A 26,246-nucleotide genomic window follows, 5' to 3' on the forward strand; every position below is an offset into this window, starting at 1 on the left:
CAGCAGCCTGACCGTTCAGTGGATCTCTGCTAAGAACCCCCCAAATCCCCTTGGTAATTATAGAAAAAAGACACAGGAAGGAGGAGCTAGAGAGGGTATCACTACTGATTGGTGGATATTTCTTGTTTTCTGCTTAGTGACGAGCTTGGGAGGTAAGCCAAAGTTATGCCCAAACAGAAGTTTGTATATTGACCGTGTCCAGTCACATACAAGTCAAGATATTCTTGTTTTGGCTTTCATAGGTCATAGTATCTTAAGTTATGACTCAGTGTCTAAAATATAATTCAGTGTCTAAGTTATGATTGTAAACAGGTCACCATGTTCAGGCTTCTACCTTTCACAGACTTGAAGATTTTGTGACTTTTCACTTATTACTGTATTTTATGCTTTTCCCCAATGGGGACCCCAGACCTTCCACCACCAACTCAGAAAACTTCCTACTTTTCTCGTGTGCCTATCAAACATCATTTTGTATCATAGTTCAGAATATAAGTTGTACTAAGAGCTTGAGTGTAAGTAACTTAATTAGTCTCTCTAAGACCCTCCCAGGAAGGGACCTGTCTGTTTCTCCACCTCTCCCACTTCTCCTTGTATAGTTCTCTCAACAAGTAAGCACTTAATACATGTTTGCAAAACATTTCACAAGACAACACTCAGAGTCCCATTGAGAAGCCATGTATATATGTCTTTGATTGAATGCCAGAAAAGAGTTTTGTACGAAAAAAAAAAAAACAGAACTTAATGTATTTCTCCCCAAACCTATCCTTCCTCCAAAGGACCCAATTTCTGTTGGGGGTACCACCATCCCTTCAGTGACTCAGGTTCATAACCTTGGAGTTATCCATGACACTTCCTTCTTCCTCAATCCTTATATCTGAAAATTAAGAAAATCAAATTGATTCTATTCTAAAACTGATTTCATTTTGTATCACTGAGGTCATTTTGTATAACGACTGAAGGCACATCTCATTTGTCTCTGAGGTAAGTTTGGAAGTTCAGCTTTCCTGTAAATTATCGTTCTATTCTTATGCTGAGGAAATCTGTCAAGCTTGAAGGATACAGGTGAATGTCAGGGAGTCTGGTCTGTTATTCCTGCAACACTGGCTGTCCTTCAAAAAGTTTGGTCTGTCGTTCCTGTGACACTAACTAGCCACGCAGGTAGATACCACCAATACGCTTTCCATAGGAACAACTTCAACAGAACTCATGATTTGAACTAATCAGGATCTAAATGTACAAATATGTGATTTTCTATTGTAATGGAAAATGATTAAATCATTCAGAGGCAAAGTCAGGCTAGAAACTTCTGGATTCCTTTTTTTTTCCTTATTGACCAAGATTTCTATGTATTGGCTATGTATTGACAACTTCAACAGAATCCATTATTTGAACTAATCAGGATCTAAATGTACAAATATGTGATTTTCTATTGTAATGGAAAATGATTAAATCACTCAGAGGCAAAGTCAGGCTACTCCCGTTTACCATAGTCTTCAGACTTTTTGAGCAATCATATTGTTTTCTCCATCAATGATGCTGCCTTCTAGTTTTTGGATGCTTTTCCTTTTGTCTGTAAAAATGATCTGTCTGTCCTCGTTTAGGGTCTTTTGACTTGCTGAGAACTAAAGACCTCTTTCATTGGTAACTGCTAGCCTTACCAATAAATTAAATGCTTACAACATTGTGCCTCAGTTTACCTTAATTTAAACCACATCAGTTGCCAACCCTTGACAATTTTACCTCTACCGTGCCTCTGACATCTATCTCCTTCTTTCTGACCACACATCCTGTACTCTGGTTGAGTTCCTCATCACCTCTTACCTGGACTTTTGCAATAGACTCCTGCTTCCACTCTCTCCCCTTTTAAAGTCTTTCATAACTTGGCCCCTTCTTATCCTTCCAATCTTCTTATACCTTACTCCCTTCCATTATCTGAGATTTAGTGAAATTGGTCTCCTCGCTCTTTCTTACACAAGATACTCCTTATTCCAGCTGAATATTTTTCCTCACATGGACCTAGAACTTTCTCCCTCCTCATCTCTGCTTCCTGACTTCCTCCAAGTCTCAGCTAAAGGTCTTTCTCAGGGTTTGAGAACCTGCAGCCTCGAGGCCACATGTGGTCTTCTGTGTCCTCAAGTGTAGCCCTTTGACTGAATCCAAATTTCACAGAACAAATCCCCTTAATGAAAATGTTTGTTCTATAAAACTTGGACTCAGTCAAAAGGCTGAATCCAAGGACCTAGAAGGCCACGTGGGGCCTTGAGGCTACATGTTCCCTATCCCTGGTCTTTCTTCCACAAGAAGCCTTTCCTGGTTCTTAATTTTAGTGCCTTCTTTCCGAGACGACTCCAATTTGTTCTGTCTGTATCTTGTTTGGACATGGATGTTTGCATGTTGGCTTCCCTGTTAGGCTGTGAGCTGTTTAAGAGCAAGGACCGAGTTTTGTTTTGCTGTTCTTTGCCTTTCTTATATTCCCAGTGCACAGAATACCTGCCAGTGTGATTCCCACCTGCCTTGCATACTTTCCAGTCCAATCAGACTGGTTTGTCAGCTATTCATCATTCACCATGTATCATCTCTCATTCTTTCATCTTTCCATAATGGCCCTTGTGTCTGGAATGCACTGCCTTCTCGCCTCATGGAGTTTCTAGCATTCTTCAAAATCTAACTCCAGTACCAGCTTCTTAATCCTATGTACCCCACCCTCAACGCTTCCCAGTTATGACTCTTATTTTGGAAATTATTTTATGTGTGCTTTATTTTATTTGCTTGGGTACATTTTATATTATCAGTAGATTGATTGTTTCATAAAGTTAGGGACTTCTAAAAACAATTCCAAACACTAATAACAGAATGTCCTGAACATAGTAGATACTTAATGTTTTATTGAATTGAACTTAATTGAAAAACAAAGCATTTTTCAATTTGATGTCTGGGGATTAAATGCTCTGTCTGGGATGACTTAGCATTAGAGACTATTATAAACAGGACTTTGGCAAGCAACAAACTAAAAAGTCAGAATCCCTTCATGTAAGCCAGTACATAAAAATCTTGGTCAATAAGAGAAAAATTGAAACTAGAAGTTTCTAGCCTGACTTTGCTGCTGAGTCATTTAATTAATCCTTTTCCATTCTAACAGAAAATCATGTATTGTATTGTTAGGTCCTGATTAGTTCAAACAATGAATTCATCTAAAGTTGTCACATTATTCAAATTCATACTATTTAAAGCTAAAATTATATATAAAATATGGCCATTGGTTCCAAACCAATGGATGTATACAATGAAAATATTTGAAAATAGATGTGAGGCTATTTAGCTGTTTCCTCCTTCTCTGCCCTGGTCACCTCTCTGGTAATTTTGATATTATGCAATTCAGTTTGATTTTCAAAGTGATCGAACCAGCCAATGCCTGTAATAAAAAATTTCTTCACCATCCACTTCATTTAGATTTTCTTTCAGTGCCTTAAATAAACTTGAAGCATTTGTCTGAATTCCTGCTCTGCTAAGAGGAATATGTTTTTGATTGCAATCATGTGATTAAGTCCACAGTTGTGACATTCAGTGTTAAAGGAAGGAAATGAGGTGAGAGTTTTGTCTGGATTGGTTCTATTTACTAAATTACTAAAAGCAGTCCACCTTGGGGTATGAGGGTGTGCAACGGGATTAGTCTATTCTACATTGCATGGGGGGGGGGGGTCAAGCAGCGCAGCCCACAGCAGCACTGAGGGCAGATAGGCTGGGCAGGCAGGGGTATCAGGCTCAGCTCCTTCTCTGGATCTTTGTCAATTGCCCTTATTTTGTAAATTTGCAAGGTTCCTGGTAAACCATCTGTGTGGAAAAGATCATCATCCCTGAACAATAAGCTGTTTGGGTTGTGGAGTTCCTAAATAATGAAATTGGCTTACTGAGAATTTGCAAGTTTGTGTATGATTTAGAAATGATTTCTAATGATCGATATTTATATCAAGATGAGTTTAAACTTAAAAAGAGGAAAAGAAAAGTAAAGAATATTAAGTAAAAATTTTTATGTATGAGTCCTGGTGAACTTTTATTGTTCGTTGCAACCCCATGAGAGGAAAAATAACGATATCCAACCCTATGCTGTGTGTGACTGGTGAAACTTGCCGTTTGAGGTAAAATTCTTCAGAATGTAACTGATAGTGCTTTGAGTTTTGAATTCAGGTATAGTTGTCTGATGGATCATTAAGTCAATAATGACCATTTGAGAGAAATGCTATACACTACTCAATGGGAATGTGATCCTGAGCTATTACAGGTAGAGGTCTACCTCTGGGGAAAAGCCTAGAGGACAACTTTGGTGTAGCCTAAGGCAGGATCTTTCTGGCTCAGTCTCCCCATTGTATTACTTCCTTTTGAACAGGAATGTTTCCCACCTGGCTATTCCTGAGTCTGGCTATGAGGTGGAATTGCTTACTGCATGATTGGTTGTTAACTATTACTCTCACCTGAAATCAAACAGAGCTATGGATGCTTTCTCCTGCCATACATGTGTTGAGTCATCAAGGATCAGTTTGATGCTATCATAATAATTTATTGCTTTGGCTTTTATAGCAAATTTCTATAATCTGACCAAGTAGTCAGTAGAAAACATGAGCACAATGTAAGTACTTAAGATGTTGCTGTTTTCAGTCTGAATGTGTAGTCATTCTATATCCCAAACAACTAGGTAAATTAATACTCAGGCTCGTCATCTGCCTGGTAATTTTTACATAATCATATATAAGATTAAATCTCTGAGATAGCTCATAATTTCTGAATAACATGGGAATAATTAGATGAAGAAAAGAAGTTTGTGAAACAGAGATGCAAACACGATGTTATTTCATTTTCCCATGGACTAAGGCTGGGGTATATCTGAGCTACTAAAACGAAATGCATATGTGTACAATCTGAACAACTCAGTCTACAATTTTGGTCCTTTCTACATCCTAAAGAAATTTGTAAATTAATATTTGGCCTAGTCATCTGCCTCTTACCGTATGTATGTATCTATGTATGTATGCGTATAGTCCTGAAATGTTTCTAAATGACATAAGAAAAATGGGGTATTGATACAGCTGTTTGTGGCACCAAGATCTTATTCTATTAACTATTAAAACTGAATCAGAAATATCTTTGGTTTGGTTTGAAGAAGGAAATTTTAATGTGATCACTTTTGTTGGAGGGGAGTAACTTATGGAATATTTTGTGTTACAACAATGAAAAAGTCAATTGTATTCATTTATTATTCATGTGGAAATAACACTTGTTTGCAATGCATGGCCTACAGTACAAACATGTATTGTTATAAACTACTAATTTGATATGCACTGTTTTGAATTTGATTACTTGAGGGTCATCCCAATTTTCTATAATTGAAGTTAGCATGGTGACTTTCTGGGACTTCATTCATGTATCATGGGTCATCTTGTAAAAGTATCCTATTGATGGGTTGCTTGGGATCTATGTTTGTAAAATCTATTTGTAAACTCAATTTGTAACATCAGTAATGATGGGGTGCTTGGGATCTATATTTGTAACATCAGTCTGTAAAACTTTGTAACATCAATTTGTAAAACCAGTCTGTAAAATCCCTTTCCCAGACTCAAACTCTGCCCCTTCCCCCTATCCACACTCTGCCTAAGCAACAACTTGTGACTCGTTTGTTCTTGCTTAATCTCCTCATGTCTCCTCCTGTCTGGCCCAAATTTATCCCCAAATTAAACTCCTCAAACTTTTATCTATGCACTGAAGTCACAAGCTCCTCTCAGTCAGCACTAACTTTTATCTATGCACTGAAATCCCTTACATCCATCCTGAGGTCAGCCCTGACAATGGCAGCCCTACCTTTTAAAAGTAAAAGCCAGTGCCCCTTTCACTTGCAGGTCCCCTAAGGATCCTTGCCCTCTGTAAAGCGAATAATAAATTTTTTCAACTCTGACTCCAAGGAAGGATGAGCTGAATTCTTTCCAGACTGAATCGCAGGCTCTGGTCTTAGATAAGATCAGAGTTCCTGCTGAACCCAATAGCCATCCCTCATCACTGTGACCTATGTTTTTCTATGAGGATTAAAATCCTTATCTGTCCCTGTTCCTCCCAAATGGGGGAATATTGGATATTTGACTTGGATCTGAATTAATTTAAATCGAATGATATTTAACTTGGAGTTCTAAAATAATTAATAATTTGGTAAATATTATGAAATTAAAAATATTTGAGTAAGAATTTTAAGGAACTAACAAGATCAAATAAATATGTTTGTAGGTTAGAAAGTTTTGAGAGTTCTGCCTTCTGAGGTATTTAAAATGCTTAGTTTGTATTTGGATGTATTACATATATCAATGTATCAGTAAGCCTTTAGCTTGTTGTGAACAGTGTTTATGTCTGGTACAGGGCTTAGATTAAGTTAGAAACAGCACGAGGTATTTGCTGTTCAAACTCTCTAAAGTTTCAGGTGAACTCTGGGTTCCTACTTTGGTGTTCTCCCTTTTAGCTTTGTTATTGAGTAGATCAGAACCGCAGGTTTTGAGCTGGTTTTCACAATATGAACTGGCCAATGGAGAAGCGAATTCTGAGAGTCGGTGACAACTCACGTTAACACTGCTTTGTAAGGGCTTCTAGCAGGAGCATCTGAGGAGCTTCTACAAATAACTTGGAACCAAAATGGAAAAGCCAATGGGGGGGGGGGCCCTTGAGGGTCGATATTTTCCAGGCTGCCCCAAGGAAAGCTGTGCCACAACCCAGAACACTGCACAGTACATCTGAGATCCAGGATGAATTGTGTTGATTGAGTGAATCTAGAAAAGGTCTACTAAGCTGAGGAGAGACCCAATGTCTATGATGGCTTTGATTTTTTGTATCTGTATACTAAGTTCTCTTGATTATTTCCTTGTTGTTTGATTTTTCCCCATTTGAATTAGTCCCTAATTTTGGTCATTATTACTATGGCAGGTATTGGGCTCGGTTAATAGTTTCATTTCACTTTGTAATTGGGACTGTCCCAGATAGCATCCATGGTACTGTTCTACCCAGTGTGCTCTCTGTGGTTATCAGTGTACCCAGAGGTCAACTTTGAGTGTATTAAGGGGTTCCCTGAACATGTCTTTTTGAGTCACCATATTTTCAAGAAACACTGGACCCAGAGCACGCTGGAGGCCCTGAATGTGTCGAGGACAAAATGTCCCCCACTCTGAGCTAACATCATTTATTGTTTGAACCTTAAGCTGGATTCCCTCCATGTCCTTGAGAGGCAAGACAAGCTCCAGCCAATCTGTTTCAGGCTGGGAAACTGCTCATGCAGCTGGGGTCCTGAAAATATGCAGACTATCCTATCTTCAAGTCTAACACGGGATGGGGGGTGGGGAGCCTGCGACCTTGAGGATCATGTGACCTTCTAGGTCCTTGGGTGCAGCCTTCTGACTAAGTCCAGGTTTTACAGAACAAATTCTTTTATTGAGGGAATTTGAGGCTGTAGGGTCCCCACCCCGATCTAGCAGTTCCCAAGGGAGAAGAATGCAGCTTTTGCCATTCACCTTGCTCCTCTCCTTCTGTATGGTTCTTCCCTTTCCCCACTTTTACTGCCCCTTTCCCCCTCCCATGCTATGTCCCTTCCTGGTATCTCCTCCTTCCTTTGTCCTGCATCGTCAATGTGCAAACTTCTGTATGCATTGTGAACTCTTCAGGTCCCACATGTACCTTCATTTCTCTTGTAATAAATCTGGTTTTCACATAAGTTTTGTGATATTGTGATTGCCTGTATGAAATCAAATTTTTGTTCTAATGTAATGACAAGCCTCTCCCTTTTTGCACTGGAGTATTTCCATCTGAAGGATTACTCCATTTGTCCATTTGGTTAAGGGCTCTTAACTATTGGTAAAAATATACACAGCAGCGCGTCAGATCCGTAAGCAAGTGCCGATCGAGGACGCAGTAGCTTATTAAAACCCTCAGCTTGTTGTTCAGTCATTTCAATTGTGTCCAACTCTTTGTAACCCCTTCTGAGGTTTTCCTGGCAAAGATACCAGTATGGTTTGCCATTTCCTTCTCCAACTCATTTTCTAGATGAGGAACTGAGGCAAACAGTGTTAAGTAATTTGCCCAGGGTCACACAGCTGGAGTGTCACACAGACAGATTTGAATTCAGGAAAAAGAGCAAAGTTCCCAACATCAGGCCCAGCACACTATTTACGGTGCCCCCCGACTGCCCCAACCCTCAGCTAGCTCACAGTAAATGTGGCCTGGTATCATTTTAAAAGTTCCCCCTAAATTAAATTTTACATAAATCATAACCTAACTATTCCATCATAACTTACTGTTATTTAATTTGACATACTCTATTGTCCATGTACCTTTCAGCTTTCAGATATTCTCCCTATTTGGCAGAAAATTATAGAGAAAACTTACAGCAATGGAAGTGGATTAAAAATATTTTTAAAATTAAATTGCATATATATTCTAAAAATTATGAAAGACAGCACAGTTATAACACAGTTTGTAAATGGGTTAAATTCTGTCCTGTAAGACAATACTTAAAGTAAAATAACAGAATTTGCTCCTTGAATTTATGTAATGTTTTATTACTTGTCAAGACTCTTGCATAGAGCATAATCCATGTAAGGTCAGTAGGCTAGGTACGAATTACCTCGTTTGACAGATTTGAAGTAGTATGGTGTAGCAATGGGAAGAAGGAGAGTTGTCTTGTTGGTAGGAGGGCTGTCTCCCCTTCCTTCAGTCCCACCTTTACAAGGGTGGTCGTATTCCTTCCTCCATCTTTCCTTCTTTCTATTCTGTCCCTCCAAAAGCCTTGTTTTCCTTCCAACCCATGTTCCCAAAGACAGAGGAAAAGGAAAATGCCTGATCTGCCATGTGTCTCATGCCAGCTCCATTTTGAAAGCAGCTGACTCATTCTTGCCTATAGTCACAGCTCTCCCAGAAAGAAAGCAAGAGGAAGAGAGAAGGAAGTGAGGGTTCACCAGCCTTGGGTCTTTCCCTCTGAGTGAGTGCAGGAAATAGGGTCCTTCCATGCATTCCTAAGGATGCCAGAGTCTGTACTGGGGATCTCATCTCTTCCACTCTACTCCGGCTTAGATGATGACTTTTCTGCTCTGTCTCCGTCTTGCCTCCACTGCTTCCTGGGGCGCTACCCATTCCAACCATTTCTCTTGGTCTTCATGCACATCTAGCAGCTGCCTTCCACTTTGCTGCCCCACCCCCACGCCCCACCAAGTTTACTTGGGATGTTCTTGTTTTACTAAGTCCCAGTTAGAATAAGGATAAAGAAATCACCTTAAACCTAGACTTCTGCAACAATCTTTTGTTATATCTATCCCCCTCAGGTCTGTCTGCAATCCAGGTCACCATCTACTCAGTGGTCAAACTGATCTGCCCAAAGCACAAGTTTGATCACGTCTCCTGCCCACCCTCCACACCCAATTCAATAAACTTAAGGAGCTATCTGTCACTTGCAGGATCAAATATAAAATTCTCTGTCATCCAAAGCCTTTGGAAACCTAACCCCCTCCTATATTTTCCAGCCTCCTTGCTATTCTTTGCACAAGATTCTCGTCCCTTAAACTATAAAATGGAGACAACAATAGCCCTTACCACAGGATCAAATGAAATAATATTTGTAAAAAAAGAACCTAGCACGGTGATGGGCACATAGTAGGTTCTATCCTCTTCCCTCTAACTTTGGGCATTTTGCTGGCTGCCCTCATACCTGGAATTCTCTCCTCTGCATCTCGTCTCCTGCCTTCCCTAGCTTCCTTCAAGTCTCAGCTAAAACACCACCTTCTACAAGGAGCATTTCCCAATTCCCCTTAGAGAAAACCCTTTTCTCTAAGATTGCCTCCAGTTTATCCTGTATATAGCTTGCTTATACATAGTTGTTTGCATGCTGTTTACCCATTAGACTATGAGCTTCTTGAAAGCAGAGCCTGGATTTTTTTTTTTACCTTATGTTCTATTCCTAGTGCTTGGTACATAGTAGGCATTTAATAAATGATTGCTGACTGCCTGCCTGACTGCCTGAAATACCTTAGTACAACCCTTGAAATTTAACTATATGCAAGTAGGAAGACAAAATTATGAATGTAATAAGAAAGCCAAGGCTGGACAGAGGAAATCCTCACCAGTGGGCAAAGTGTTTATCAGTGACTTCAACATAAAAATGGGCAGGTCTAGCTTAGGGAAGGCCCTTCAGGATGCTGATGACTTATGTAGTGCAGGGGATCCTAATGATTCAGCGCCAAGACCTGCTCCAGTGTGGAGAAGGCCAGTGTTCCAGGGCTGCCTTATGGCATTCCTTAGGCAAGCTACACAATGAAGCTAAAGCATGACCAAGAAGGACTCTGTCCACCCTGGTACTCATGCCCAAGGTGAGGAAGCTATTTGTCAGAGGTTTGAAAGGAAATGTAGCTGACAAAGACACGGAATCCTCCCTCTCCCAAAAAACATTAACAAATCTCTTTGAAGTTCATGAAGGGGGATCCCATCACAGACAGGACATGTTGTCGAGTTTCATCCCATTCAGAGGTACTGTGTGTCTAACGAAAATACACACCTTAGTGGTGACGATAGCAATGAGTCTAGGACATCCCAGTCTGACATGGCAGTGGCCAAGACAGAATGTTTTCTCCAAAGAAACTGACAATTAACATTAGTAATTCATGATAAATTAAATTAACATTATATGAATAATTACTATGGGGATTAAAAGAGCAAAGCAGTGATGGGAGCTACCAGTTCTTTGGCAACAATTATAAGCAATAGATACAAAGGCTCTGACATCTACAGCGAGCTCTGATCTTTCACAGATCCATGAAAAGCAGGGGCTTTTCATGCAGCAGCGGCTGCAATGGCCAGAATCACAGTCAAGCGCTAGCTATGGTGGCTGGGGCAGATGCTTCTAGATATAGAAAAAACAAAGTTCCCAGGAGAGGGATGCTATGGGTGCAGATCCTTTTTAAAAGCCACACCCCGAGGGTGAGCTCCTCAAAGTCCCTTCCCCTCAGCATTATTCTCCTTTTGCCTTAGGGTAGACAGCTCCTTCTCCAGGCTCCCTTTCTCCATTTCCCTTCTTACAAAAATGGAGTTGGCCTCACATACACATTTTTGTGTTACAGTCATTGCTAGACTCCATTTTTAAAAATTATTGCTTGAACTTTGGTCACTTTTGTATTAGGACAACACTTTGTTTTGATTTATATTTTTATTTTGGAGGTGGGGGGTGGATCTTGCTGATTCTCTAGCAAAATGTGGGAAGGCTGGAGATAGCTAGGTTCCTATAATTACTTGATACTTAGACAATTACATTTTCTAGGAATTTTACTTGAATCCTATGACCGAAATTTGGAAGCATTATGTTTTTGAAAATTATTTTCTTTTTACATTTTCTTTTTCATAAGTCCCTGTTTGGCTATAGAAGGGAATGGAATTAAGCTATTTAATTTACTATCTGGATTGCTGTGGCTCCATCACTCAGTTTCTATATCAGAAAGTCACAGAGCACGTTCCATAAACAAGTGGGACTCAAGTGGGAGCTCCTTGCTGCAGAGGGGTGAATCATGGCCCACTACATTACTACATTAAGCATATTAGGACTCATATTTTTCTTGTACCAGGTTAAGTGGATTTATGGATTATGTAAACTATTAACAAAATAGACAACTGGATTTTAGAGATTTTACATAACAACCACAGATCGAAGACAGTACTAAAAAAGTGAGTACAGGCAATCTAGAAAGGAACAGAACTGACCCTTCTAATATGAGTTCCTCTTCTATCATATAACCAAATAAAAGTAATAATAGAACCCAATCTAACAAGAAGTCCATCAAAAAATTCAGAATTATCAGGACTGTTGGAAATACAGATTTATTGTGCATTGAAATATTAGCTAATGATAGTAGGAAGCCTTGAGCAACACATTTTATAAAACTAAGCATTTTTTTTTTGCCCAAAATGCTGCTACTATCTATAAAGACTCTTATCTGCGCACATGGAAAACTTGGAAACAGAAACAAAGTGTTTCAGTGGGTTTTGAAACCATTTTCTAAAAACATAACACATTCTAATTCCTTTGCAAGAACAACAGATTGACATGGAGAGAGAGAGGCTTATTGTCTAACTAAAATTTAATTGCATAATTGAGGAATAATGAGCATCATGACATAGCAAGTTCATTTCTTCCATTTGGAGTTAGGCATCTTTGAGAGGTACCTTTTTTTTTTTTTTAACTATGAGAGCCACTAAAATCAAGTATTAAAATACTGAATTTCAATCCAGTCTTTTTTTTTTTCTTCAAATGAGACAATTTCCACTTGGAAAGTACTGATCTGGAAGAAGAATCTAGGTCTCCTAACAAGTAGTCACAGATGTTTCCTACTAGATCTCAAAGATCTAAGAACAGAGAGATACCTACCTTTCTGTAGATGGCAAATATAGTTCCTATGGATGCCAAACAGTCAATGTTGGAGGAGCCATCTAGTGGATCAAAGCAGACCACATATTTACCCTGAATGAGTAGACATAATAACATCCAATTAAGCATATACTTACACACACAAAACAATTAAAACACTACATCGCTGACGTCTATAGTAACATCATAGACTATTAGGACTGGAAAGGATCCCATAGGTCACTGAGTCTACCTACCCACATAAAAATCTCCTCTTCAACATCTCTGTTCACTCAATTCCTGTTTTAACCCCGGTGAGGAGATTTTAGAGGGGATTCCTATGTGAGGAGAACAGAAATCTGCCTGCTGAACTTGCACCTGGTTTTAATTCTGCCAGACAATCTTCCTTCCAAAAAATGACTTAAATCAAAAGAATTTCATTATCAAAGATATTCAGTTACATAACGAGGGTGTGGAGCTGGTGTATTTGAATCTTGGTACCCAGGGCCAGCCCTACCTATAAGCAGTGTAGGTGGCTGCCCACAAAGGGGCAAGGCCCTTCCTGCATCAAAATATCTACCCCCACCAGGGCACGGTTGCACCATTCTTTCTCCTCCTACCCTCAGAGTCACTCTTTTGGGTCAGACAAAAAGAGGTGGGAGTGTTATGCCTAAAAGTGTTATGCCATGATTATCAAATACATGTGTAAGCACCTAAGGTCTAGTTCTTTCTCATTAGGAGGCTACCATAGATGAGAAGATTTTTGGTTTTTTTCAGATTACTTAACTCTTACCCGGGAAGGCTTAAGAAACTTGGACTTAGGGATGAGTTACTGGAAGGTGGTTTTCAATGGAAGAATAGAACACAGCAGCAACTGAACCCATTGCTATGGGAGTGTGGGACCCTTTGCTTGAGGTAGATCAACCAGAGTAGAATTCCCTAGAGGAGAACCCTGATCAACTGGGAGCCTGAAAGGTGGGGTAGCAGCATTGGGTCAAGAATAGATAAGTAGTCCCTCCACAGGATAGCTGAAACGAGTCAAGGGAAGTGTATGTGAAGGAGGAGGGGCAGACTGTAGGAAGAGGTTGCCAAAGAAAAGCTGTATCTACTCTACAACTTATACGGAGACCATCCTTCTAATATGGACAGGAGTCAGGGTCTTAGATCTAGAAGGAACGTTGAGAGATCCTTAATTCAGAATCCCTTATTTGACAGAAGAGAAAACTGAAGCCCAAAGAAATTAAATGACTTGCCCAAGGTCACACGTCAAGTAAATGGTAAAGGAAGAGCTAGAACTCAGGTCTCTTGGTTCTTTGTCCAGTGATCTTCCCAATATGTAACAGAATATCGTGGTACAGCATGACATAGCACAGTGTGTCAAAGCTAGAAGCCCATTTAAAGATCAGAGATTTCTCTCTGATATTTCTCAGAACCATACAGCTACATAATTAGGCAGAACCTTAGAGCCCACTCTAGTCCAACCTCTTCATCTTACAGATATGGTAATAGAGGCCTCAAAAGGGGAAGTGACTTGTCTGGGGGCACGGAGCAGAAAGGCGGAGCTAAAACCTGGATCTCTCCAATCTCAGATCCGGCCTTCCTTCCGCTACACCATGATGCCTTCCATCTGCTGTTGTCTTGCTGACAAAAGTTGCAGAATCTCAGAGCTGTGGAACACCTAGAGGTGGCCTAGTCCAACTAGTGTCTGAGTTAAGATCCCTTCAACAGGGACGCCCAAACTTTTTTGGTCTCCACATCCCCTAGATTTCAGAAAACCTTCACGTTCTCCCATTCAATGTGAAAGGAAATTAACTCTAGAGTTTGCCAAGCATATGCATAGAAGAAATAAAACAAATTCATCAATTTTTCCATAAAGAAAACTTTGGAATGCAGAACAAGATTTTTAATAAACCAAAGTTGTTAAATATCTATCAGAACAGCTAAATAAACTGGTGAGACATGTAATTCTTTTTATTTTTTCGACAGTTTTATTCACCGTCCTCCTAACTCCTAGTACCTTCCATCTAAGACTGTCGCCCAATGTATTCTTTCTATACCTTGTTCATTCGTGATTGCTTGGGTATCGTCTCCCCTAAAAGACCGAGTTCTTCAAGAGCAGAGGTGGCCTTTGACTTTCCTTGTATCCCCAACACTCATCATGGTGCCTGGCACACAGCAGGTTTTACAAAAATGCTGGCCAAATGGACACAACTTTTTCCTGGTATATTTTTTGCACGGAGATACACATGTATCATATTCAGCCTCCAGGACTAAGCATCGTGATTCACGGACATAAGGTGTTAATTTAACTAGAGCTAATGTCCTGTGAGAGCATTAAGCAGGAATGGGATATGCTTCTGCAAGGCTGTGGCAAGATGAAGTATCCATACACAGGACACTGGCCTGGGCCAGTAGAACCATCACCTTCCATTTTCAGGACAATACAACCTAAGGTTGAATCAGCTTTAACTATGACATCACCCTTGTGTCACGTGACACCAGCACCTGCCTCAGAGGGCTGTTGTGAAGATCCAATGAGATAATATTTTTAAATCACTTAGCACAGCATCTGACACATAATAAATGAATAAACGATAATTCCTCCCTAGTTTCTAGAGATTCATATGGAGGCTGCAGTCAGCCATCTCCAACCCATTTTTTTTTTCATGCAAATGGTTATTTTGCTCTCCTCTCCTATTTTGTGCATTCAAAGCTTATTTTTTTTAATCCAAGTGTAGGGATTTGCATTTGTCTCTGTTAAATCTCATCTTAGACTTAGCCCACTGATCTGATGTTTAGAGATCCTTTTTGAGCTGGACACCGCCATCCACGCTGCTAACCACCTCCTTCCTTTACCCTAGCCCCTCTCGGCTGGGGCAGAAGGAGAAGCCAAAGCTTAACTCGCAGTAAAAGGGCCAAAAGCCGGAGGAAGAAAGAGGAAAGAACGAGGCAAAATGAATCTACAACCTGGGGAAATCTGCCTCCGATCGCTTTTTGTTAAGGAAAACTTTCTGGCTTACAAAAATGAGGAATCAATTTCGGACTCCAAAAGCTTCCTTATAGGGGGTCTGTGAACTTGGATGATTTTTTAAAATGCACCCCTCTTTCGGTGGCCTCTGATTGTCACTCAGCATTTCCTCCAGTTATGAATCCACACAACAAGTGGTTATTCTGAGAAGGGGACCCTAGGATTCACCAGACTGCCAGAAGGGTCTGTGACAGCCCTCCCCTCCCCCTGCACCCCCTAAAGAGTCTCAGACCTCGGGAAACACCTCCCTGCAGCGTGTTCTGCGGGGAAGGGGGAGAGGGAACCCAACTTTCCCACGTGTGCCCGTATCCCACCCCCTCTGCCAGGCTCTCTAGCTCAGCTCCTCTGCCCCAGTATCCCCAGATGCCTGTCCATGGCAGGGCCACAGAGGCGCATATAGAGTCCTGCTTTACTGGTTCCTTTGCCACTCAGTGAGTAATGAGTTTCAGTAAATCACCCCCTTAATTCCTGGATGAGTCGTTCTCCAGCTATGGTTTGTCCAATTACCCAACACCATGAACTCATTGGTAAAGCACCAATTAAAAGCGTGAGACAGCCAACGCAGAGACCACTAAGATGGTGCAATGCCGCCATCTACTGTTCAACTGGACAACACCACCCCCAAAGCCAGACCGGGAAAGACTTGGGAGAAGGCACATACAGACCCTCTTCTCTTTGTCCGTGATGATGGCTTCTTTATTCTCTTCCGAGACCAGGACGCAGGTACTGTAGGAAGACTGGAGCATGTTGATAACCAGGGAGTTGGACAATACATCTAACTTCTTGACTTCATCACCGGTCACATTCAGAGTTCCTGCAATCCCGTACCTAAGAAGACGGGAAACACGTAAGTAATACAAGGATTCAGTGCGCAGCGTCGTGAAATCACAGGACTAGTCTCCAGCTCAAATCCTGGCCCTGATGCTTCCTATTGTTGTGGTGTTTAATCTTTCTGGGCTCCGCTGGAATTAAAAAGGAAAAGTTTGAACCCCCTCGCAAGGGCAGAAAACTAGGGAGAGGAGAAAAGGGAAGGGAGGAGATAAAAGAAGGGATAAAAATCTTTGCATGACATTTCCACTAATATAGAAAAACAAAAAACAAATGTGCCCCAGGTGGTATGCAAATGGAATAGAAATTAGGAGAATAAAAAGTTACTTTGAAAGAACGTATTAAAGTATAAATTTAAGTAACATAATATTTAAATCAAAATCACACATTATATATCATATTATTAAAAATCTACATTGTGAGGGGTGGCCAGGTGGCTCAGTGAGTAAGAGCACCAGCCCCAGTGTCGGGATGACCTGGAGATCAAATCCGGACTCAGATACTTAGCACCACACCCAGAAATAATTGCCCATGTAACCTTGAGCAAGTTACTTAACCCTGGTTGCTTAAAAAAAAAAAAATCTACATTGTGGGCTGTATCCCAAAGAGATCATAACAAGCGGGAAAAGAATCCATAGGTACAAAAATATTTATAGCAGCTCTTCTTGTGGTGGCAAAGAATTGGAAATTAAGGGGGTGCCCATCAATTGGGGAATGGCTGAACATGTGGTATATGCATGTAATGGAATACTATTGTGCTATAAGAAATGAGGAGCAGATGGACTTCATATTTACCTAGGGAGGCATATATGAACTGATGCTGAGTGAGAAGAACAGAACCAGGAGAACTTTGTACACAATTACAGACACATTGTGTCTGTGACAACTGACTGTGATATACCAGGCTCCTCTCAGCAATGCAGGGTTAGAAGACAACTCCAAAAGACTCATGATGGAGAGAGCTGTCCACATCCAGAGAGAGAACTGCAGAGTCTGAATGCAGATTAAAGCAAACTACCTGCTCTCTCTCTCTTTTTGTTTTGTTTTGTCTCGTTCCTTCTTTCTCGTGGTTCATTTCATTGGTTATATTTTTTCTTTACAACTTGGCTAACATTTAATGTGAAGGTATTTGTAGAACCTATATCTGATTGTGGGGGGAGGGGCAGGAGAGGGAGGGGTAGAAAATTTGGAATTCAAGGGATTATGGAACTGAATGTTGTAAACTAAAAGTAAATAAATAAATTTTTTAAAATCTACATGGCAATAAATACCAGTCAATTGCACCTTTTCCTAATTGCAATGCTCCTATAATGCAACCTTTTTAGAATTGACTTTTCACAAAATACTTGCTACATTTTGTTTTTCGCTAAAATGTCAAATTTTAAAATTTTTAGAATTTTGGCACAAAGTTTTTTATCTGAAAATTAAGAAAAAAAAGAAATATTTTAAAAGAAAACTTTTTTTTATAAAACATGTAGATGTAGGCCATTTAACCTCTTGTAATTACAGAATGATTAAAATTTTTGTACCACAAACCCCCAGGTTTTAACTTTATTTATAAAAAGCTTAATTAAAAAAAAATTTGATTCAATAAAGTTGCAACTGCACAGGAGGCCATATAGACATACCTCCAAAGTAAATGTCCATAGAGTCAAAAGTATTCAGAAATGTTCAGGTGGAAAATTATATATGTTACATACATACATGTCCATGTACATTCATACATATGTATAATATATAAACACATAGACATACATAGCTACCTGTGTAAATGGGAAACTAGCCAATGGGAGTCCAGGCTGAGAGTATGTGCAATAGCTTCTACCTGTGGCCAGCCTACGTGGTGGTTTTGATGAACCTGCTGCTAGGAGTATATGCAGTAGCGGTCTGAATATATGAGATTGCGGATCTTTCTCCTGGCAGCCTTAATTCCAGCTTTTGATTCATCCAGTGCAGCATTTTACATGATGTCCTCTGCATATAAGTTAAATAAGGTGACAATATACAATCTTGTCATACTCCTCCAATCTTAAACCAATAGGCTGTTCCATGTTCATTTTAACTGTTGCTTCTTGGCCTGTTGACAGATTCCTCAAGACACAAGTAAGATCACCTTTTGAATTGTGGTGCTAGAGAAGACTTTTGAGATTCCCTTGGACAAAAGGGAGATCAATCAGTCAACACTTCAAGAAATTAATTCAGGCTATTCACTGGAAGGTCAAACACTGAAGGTGAAACTTAAATACTTTGGTCACATAATGAAAGGACTCATTGGAAAAGACCCTGATGTTGGGAAAGTTTGAAGGAAAAAGGAAAGGGGGATGACAGAGGATGAGAAGAATAGATATGAGAATGGAAACAATGAATATGAACTTGGATGAACTTTGAGAGACGGAGGAGGATAGAAGGGCCTGGAGTGCTATGATCCATGGGCCATGAAGAGTGGGACATGACTGAACCATTGAACAACAACACAATGGAGATCTCTGCTCTTGGCTCAGAGTGTTCTGCGACTGTTTCATACCTACTTACCCTTTTGACTGGCTGCTGAACCAGAACTGAGTGTGAATACAGAAAGCACCAAACAAGCCAGGTCAGGATCCATTTTCATGGTGGCAATTATGGCGGGGGGGGGGGGGAATGATGGGCAAGTCTTCTGGAGAGGAGAAAGAGGTTTCCATCCCTCATCTCCCAACTGAGGCTTCTAGGGAGCCTTGAACACACAGTGTTGGTTTTCTGGCTCTGTTGTGTTTCATTTTTTTCTACTCTTAGGTAAATGAATGTAGGAGATGGAATGGACCAAGCAAGACTGAGTTTTAAAAGTTCAGAAGAACCACCCGAGTTGCAGGAACTCAAATCCATAATCGGGTTTATGCAGTAAAGCCCAGTGAGGAATACAGCGTCAAGGAACACCTGTGGGATCTATTCCAGAAGCATATTGACCTGGCAGTCAAGACATTGGATCCTTCAGCCTTGGCAGCGACTCACCATAGCTACCCCTGGAAGTGGACTGGTGGTAGAAATGCTTAAAACAATTGTGTTAAGTTTGAGTCAGCTCTCCTAGAGACCAAGATGGCAATGTGCCCCAGCTCAGGAGGGTTTATACCTTTGGTTCTTGCTGAATTTTTCCAGTAAAGATCTTTGCAAAAGTTAATTGATGTTAACAGGCATCAGTTATATTAGGGATTTTGGAAAGAACACCCTGGAATGGGGAGCTCAAGTTGATAGCATTGAAAGACCCTATTGCCCCTTAGGGGCAGCACTAGAACCTTGAAAGGGGGACCAGTTACAGTCCAGGTATTAGATATATGAGTGTATCCAACTATCCATCTTTTTGTATGTATAAAGAGAAAGAGATGGGGTGGCTAGGTGGCACAGTGAATAGAGCACTGGACTTGGAGTCAGGAGGACCTGAGTTCAAATCCAGCCTCAGGCACATTAACACTTACTAGCCATGTGACCTTGGGCAAGTCACTTAGCTGCAACTGCCCTACCCTTCCCCATTTAAAACACAAAGAAAAAAAATTTTTTTAAAAAAGAGAGACACATATTTCATATATACACATTTATATAATACACTCATTTACATGTAAATAATTGACACACACACGTGTGTGTGTGTGTGTATCTCATGGGGCAGCTAGATGGCAAAGTGGATAGAGTGATGGGCCTGGAGTCAGGAAGACTTATCCTCCTGAGTTCAAATTTTACCTCAGCAACCCTGAGCAAATCACTTAACTCTGTTTGCCTCAGTTTCCTCATCTGTAAAATGAGCTGAAGAAGGAAATGTCAAACCTCTCCTGTACCTTCGCCAAGAAAACCCCGAATGGGGTCATGAAGTGTCAGACATGATTGAAAAATGACTGAACAATAACAAAAGATATATTTATTAAGGATTACATTAAATGTAACTGCATTCTGTTTTTGATGTGTAATTAGCACTTCTTTGGTAGATAGAAATATATTGGCTGATAGTTGCTGTAACTTTATATACCATTATTATTTCCTTTGAAATTCACTGATTTTACAATTGATGCCAAGAACAGCAGACAAATGATGACATCAGTGCAAAAGGTAAAGCATATGTGACCTAGGCTCGCTCTTGGAGACACAGGGCCACAGCAGTTTGCACAGGCTCACCCACGGCAGATCTGGGCCTCTGGTTCATCATCTGTAAAATGACGGGGTTGGACTTGACCTCTGAGGTGCCTTCCACCTCTAGTACTGATTCCATGATCTACAAAATTCATTTTAAATAATAATAAACCCGTTACATGTTAACAAAACACCACATTTTATGAAAAATCACTATATTTTCTAAAGTAAAAATATTTAGTAATAAATAATATTGTTTTACGTAATTTTTTTTTGGAGGGGGGAAGACAGGGCTGTTGGGGTTAAGTGACTTGCCCAAAGTCACACGACTAGTGTGTGTTAAGTGTCTGAGGCCATATTTGAACTCAGGTTCTCCTGACTCCAAGGCCAGTGCTCTATTCACTGAGACACCTAGCCACCCCTGTTTTATGTAATTTTTACAAATCTCTTTAATGTCTGATATAATAGAAGACACTCAAATTTTTATGTCTGCTTTTGTATCAAATCTGTTGCTATCTGTTGTTTTAGTTGAAGTATATGAAGGAAATTAGACCTCACATAGATACATATTTAGAAAAGGGAGGAAGTATTTTAATAAACAAATAGCATCTTGGTATGATTATGAAAATAGCTTTGCCCTTGTAGTCCCCCTTAAAGGAGCTGGGGAACCTTAGGAGGTCCTCAGAGCACGTATTGAGAGCTGCTGCTCCAGGAGGTCCACTCAGGACACTGGGAACCTTCTAGAGCGAGTTCTCTTTCCATCGGGCAGATCCTATGTCAGCTGTCCACATTTTTTAATGTAACATTTAAATACCTCAATTTTTCAAGGATCTGTACTTTCTTCCATGCGGGGAGTGCTTGCACCAATTCAGATTGAAACCCCCACGATAACATAGTCTTCATGAATTTTTATAGAGGAAAAAATTCCTTCCTTTGTTGTATACCTGATGATAAAGCCTTTCCAAATTTAGCAGACATAGTCCACCATGACTGCACACCGTCTGGAAATCTTTCCAGTGATCTGAGTTTACAATTTAATAAAAGATTCTGAAAACCCAGGTGATCTCCTCAGTGCATCAAGGCACTAGAATAGGATACATTTTTGTGTATATATATATATATATATATTTAATTTTATTGATGCCTTTTGAAAACTGTATTTCAATACAACTGGCTTCCTTCTTAATCCTATGTATTTTATTTTATGCATTTTAAAATATTATCCTGAGAAGCATAGGCTTCACCAGATCACCAAAGGGGCCCATGATACAAAAAAGGCTAAGACTTCCTGCTTTAAGAGAACATTAAATTTAACATGACAATAACAAAGCTATCTTGCCTACTTGTGTCTATTGAATTTCTCTCTTCTTTGTATTTTTAATATTTCATTGACATGTTTCTTCTTTTCTTAAAATCATTATCAATAGCCACTTATCCAATATACCCTTCAAACTGAAGCCCTCTGTTATCACAGTAAGTGTAGTCAAGCAAACCAAATTCACGCATTGGCTCTGTCTGAAAATGTATGTCTCATTATGTGCCTGCAGTCCATCATCTCTCTGCCAAAACATAGGGAGTATGGTTACCCATCAGGCTTCTAAATTTAGAACAGAGATTGTTCATTGCATTGACCAGTGTTCTTAAGTCTTGCAAAAATGTTTTCCTTTACAAAATGGCAGCACTCATTATCTCTCCCCCATCCATCCAATCCCTCCTCTTTGCCTAACTTTCCTGTTATTATTTAGGGCACCACTGTCCTCTTAGTCATCCAGGCTTACAACCTAGGTGTTGCCCTTAACTCTTCATTCTCCCTCACCCCACATATAAAATCTCTTGCCAATTCCAATTGTTTCTACCTTTTCCAGATCATTCATATATATTTCCTTACCTCTGACATAGTTGCCTCATCACCTAACCCTCATCACCTAACATTTGGACTTTCATAACAGATTTCTAGTCGGTCTCTCCACCTCAGGTCTCTTCCCAGCCCAGTCCATCCTCCCCTCATCTGCCAAAGGGATCTTGCTAAAGGTCAGGTCTGACTCCCCTCCTTGATGAAAGTCAGTGACTACTTATGATCCTGGGTAGCTAGGAGGCACAATGCATAGAGTGCACACAGCCAATCCAACCTCAGACACTTACTAGCTGTGTGACCCTGGACAAGTCACTTAACCTGCTTGCCTCAGTTTTCTCATCTGTAAAATGGAGAAGGAAATGACAAACCACTTCAGTATCTTTGCCAAGAAAACCCTAAATGGGGTCTTGAGGAGTCAGACACAACTGAATAACAACATCCATTATTGTAGGATCAATTATGAAATCATCTGTTTGATTCTAGAAACCCTTAACAACATGTCCCCTTTCTCCCCTTCTAGCCTTCTAATACTTTTCTCCCTACCACACGCCTGCAATCCTTGCTGCTTCTCACACATGGCACTCCATCTCTCAATGCCATAAGCTTTCCCTGGCTGTTCCCATGCCTGCAGCAGCTCTCCCTCCTCCTCTGCACCTCCTCATTTCCTTCAGGACTTAGCTCAGATCCTGTCTCTTCCTGTCCCCTTCTCGTCCCATCTCCCTGCTTCTACTAGGGCTTGCCTTCTGAGATTACTTCCCAGCCACCCACAGATCGTGTGTACATCGCTGTTGATGCTTCCTCCTCCATTCGAATAAGCTCTTGGAGAGCATTGGTTCATTCCTTACCTTTCTTTTCATCCCCAGTACACAGTACAATGTGTGGCCCATGCTAGGTGCCTAATAAATGCCAGGGGCCACTAGGTGGTGGCAGTGGATAGAGACCTGGGGCCTGGAGTCAGGAAGACCCAAGTTCAAATTTCACCTCAGACGCTTACTAGCTATGTGACCCTGGGCAAGTCACTGTTTGCCCCATTTTCCTCATTTGCAAAATGAGATGGAGAAGAAAATGGCAAACTGCTCCAGTATCTTTGCCGAGAAAACCCCAAACGGGGACTCGAAGAGTCAGACACAAATGCACGACAATGACAACATCCATTCCTCTAGGATCAGTCAAAACCTGAACAATGAATAATTGCTGCCTGACTTGGACTGGTCCTCCCGATGGCCACCCGGCTCTACAAACCAAAGGCGACCTGAAGTTATTTTAAACCAGAATATTCTGACTTGCTCTAGGCAGGTAATGCTGACATGAAAAGCAGAGGACAAAGAAACACAACTGTTGAGAAAGCCCAAGGCTGGATTCCATGGCTTATGCCTGCCACCTGCTGGTCGGATGGCATCCTGGGTAACTGAGCACAAGCGGATTTCCTTCATTCCAGATGAGATCCCCGTTTACACTTGAATACTCTCACTCACAAACTCCACGCCAAGCCCTTCAAAGCAAATAAGAGGAAGCACTTTGTGGGGACCCAAAGAACAGCGCCTGATGTGGTACCATACACAGAGGGGGTCCCCAATAAATACTTACTGAATGATAATGAAATTAAGAGAAGCAATCAGCAAGGCAAAAGGTGAAAATGTGGAAGATCACTCATCTTTAAGGCTTATGAAGGGTTTTTTCCTCGTTAAAACTCTAGGACTCGGCATTTCAAATTGTTGTTATTCCCATTGTTTAGGTATGTGAAATTGAGCCTGAAAAGTGAAATGACTCCCTCAGGGTCAAGTGGTTAATGAGAACTCAAGTGTCAAAGCCAAAATAACAACACAGCTTCCCTGATTCCCAAACTGTGACCTCTTTTCATAACGGAAGGCTATCTTTCAGAAGTAGGATCCTTTTTATAGGCTGGCACATTGGTATTAATACACAGAAAATTAAAATAGAAAACACAAGATTATCCTTTCTTTTAATCAAACACCTGAGCTGAAGTCATTCCATAGTTTTATAACTTGCTACAGTCCACATTTGACATTAAAGTAGAAGGGATGGAAAGAAAGAAGGAAGATCTATTGGTGGCTCTCTTTGAATTCCATCCCACTCCACTCACACCCTTCAACACATACCCTCCACTTTCTGACATGGCAGTAGAAAATAAAAAGATAAGAAAGGGACAGAGATTGGAGAAGGAAATGGGACAGGTTACAAATATGTTTGAGGCATGAGTCAAGGCAGGTTAAAAAGAATAACAGAAGAAGGAGATATTGAAAACTTAATATGTGAATCACTTCATAAACTCCTTTTGCTCTAAGTCTACTAACCTTTGAGAGTACTGACGGGCACCATATTTGTGTAGGATAACGTGTAGTCACGTCTACCACATAGCCCATTTTATCCATCTGAAAATCGACCTGTGCAAATGCACTTTAAAAAAAATTCCAGCTGCTACATTTACATTAGAGATAAAATAACAGTCAGTAGTTGTTGACATGTACTTTCCTATTACCTTGTTGAAAGATAAGTTCTTATGCAGTACACAGAAAAGTCCATTTGCATATATGTTTGGGCTTTTTTTGGGAAGTGACTTGTGATTCATTTGTGGAAGGCAGTGGTTCTCAAACTTCTTGGTCTCAGGACTCTTTTATATTCTTACAAGAACTTTCATAGGCTGTATTTATTGATATTTATTGTTTTAGAAAGTAAAAGGACATTGTATTATTATGAAAATAGTTTTGACCTCACAGACCCCTTGAAAAGGACTCAGGAACATTCTACCAAGGGTCCTGGACCACACTTTGAGAACCACTAGTTTAAGGAATTCCTAGTAGGAAAAATCACACGACCAATGTAGATTGATGACTCTTCTGCAAGGTAGTCTTAGTGAGTTGCCAGCATGGCCATAACATGGAGAAATTAATGTACTTGGCCAGGATCACACAGACAGTGTATATAAGGGGTGACTTGGACTCCTTACTTTGAGGCCACTACTATACCCTGCTGTAAAAGATAGGGCGTCCCAAAAGTCTCAGTGCAACTGAAAGCTTTAATGTACATTAATATTTTTAAAAGGTTTCTTTATTTGCTAATAACTAATTTTAAGTATTTATATTTTGTGCCTAAAGAAGCATTTCTTTAAAAAAAATCTCCCTTTGAGACCCTTTATTTTATAGTCTTGTCAGAGTCTAACCCCACCCCAGCCTTCTTTTCTCATTAGTACTCACAGATGGGCAAGGCCAGCCTTCCTCACAGCTGAAGAGATGGCTTTGATGGCTGTCAGCATGGAGTTCAGCAGCTGGGTTAGCTCTCCTGTCCCTTTAGCTTGTCGACCCTTCTCCATAACAAATCTGGTGAGGGTGATCATATCTGTTTCAAAGGGGCTTCTATCTGCCATTTTGAACCAAGAGAAATCAAATGATTCTCGTCTCAGGGCAAGAAATCTTTCTGTTCTTTCAAGGGCTGAGTCCCCCAGTTGACTGTATTAAGGCTAAGGAGAAGCATGTACTGGCCATGCCAGCGTTTTCAAGAGAAGCCAAGTGATGTAAATGCCTTGGAATAGCCCTCAGGGAAATGCCTTTTGGAATCTAATCCTGGATGTCTTCCAAGCCACACAAGCAGGTTTAGGAAGTGTGCTGCTATCCAGTGTCTATCTCTATCCCTGCCCCTCTCTTTCCTTCTCACCTCCCAACCACCACCATCAAGGAGAGAGTTTCTCTCTTCGGGCTCTTTGCTTCAACTGCTACAGTCAATGTATAATATGCATACCGAGTATGGGGCAGTCTTTATTCATCCCCATAAAGAAGGTATAACATTCAAAGGATTCAAAAGAGCCTATAAACAAATACAGAAAAATAAAGCCTGCAAATAACCTATCAACTTCCTCCATAAGGGAACTGAACTTGGCATTACTAGTACCGCTAAGCAGTACAGTTGGATAGAGTGTTGGACTTGGAGTCAGGACAGACCTGAGTTTGAGTCCTGTCTCAGATACTTATTAGCTATGCAAGCCACTTAAGCCTCGTGTAGTCTCAGTTTTCTCACCTGTA

At 40.5% G+C, this 26,246-nt stretch overlaps 1 protein-coding gene across 2 annotated transcripts in view; it reads right to left on the bottom strand.

Moving 5' to 3' along the window:
* LOC138161146 (fructose-1,6-bisphosphatase isozyme 2) overlaps positions 1–25,770 on the bottom strand; it is a 63,075-nt gene extending 37,305 nt beyond the window's left edge. The window contains exons 1-3 of one of the 2 annotated variants that reach the window (XM_069087985.1): positions 25,425–25,770; positions 16,097–16,259; positions 12,425–12,517 (exon numbers count right to left, since the gene is read on the bottom strand). In XM_069087985.1, the coding sequence (XP_068944086.1) occupies positions 12,425–12,517; positions 16,097–16,259; positions 25,425–25,594 (426 nt within the window). In that variant the 5' untranslated portion in view covers positions 25,595–25,770. The remainder of the gene's footprint in view (positions 1–12,424; positions 12,518–16,096; positions 16,260–25,424) is intronic. The other variant, XM_069087984.1, reaches the window with a different exon arrangement.
* Positions 25,771–26,246: the final 476 nt, after the last annotated feature.

This window comes from Petaurus breviceps, unplaced genomic scaffold (assembly GCF_028583685.1).
Source record: "Petaurus breviceps papuanus isolate PSGF00001 unplaced genomic scaffold, PetGlider_PUasm1.0 183, whole genome shotgun sequence".
Taxonomy (NCBI): domain Eukaryota; kingdom Metazoa; phylum Chordata; class Mammalia; order Diprotodontia; family Petauridae; genus Petaurus; species Petaurus breviceps.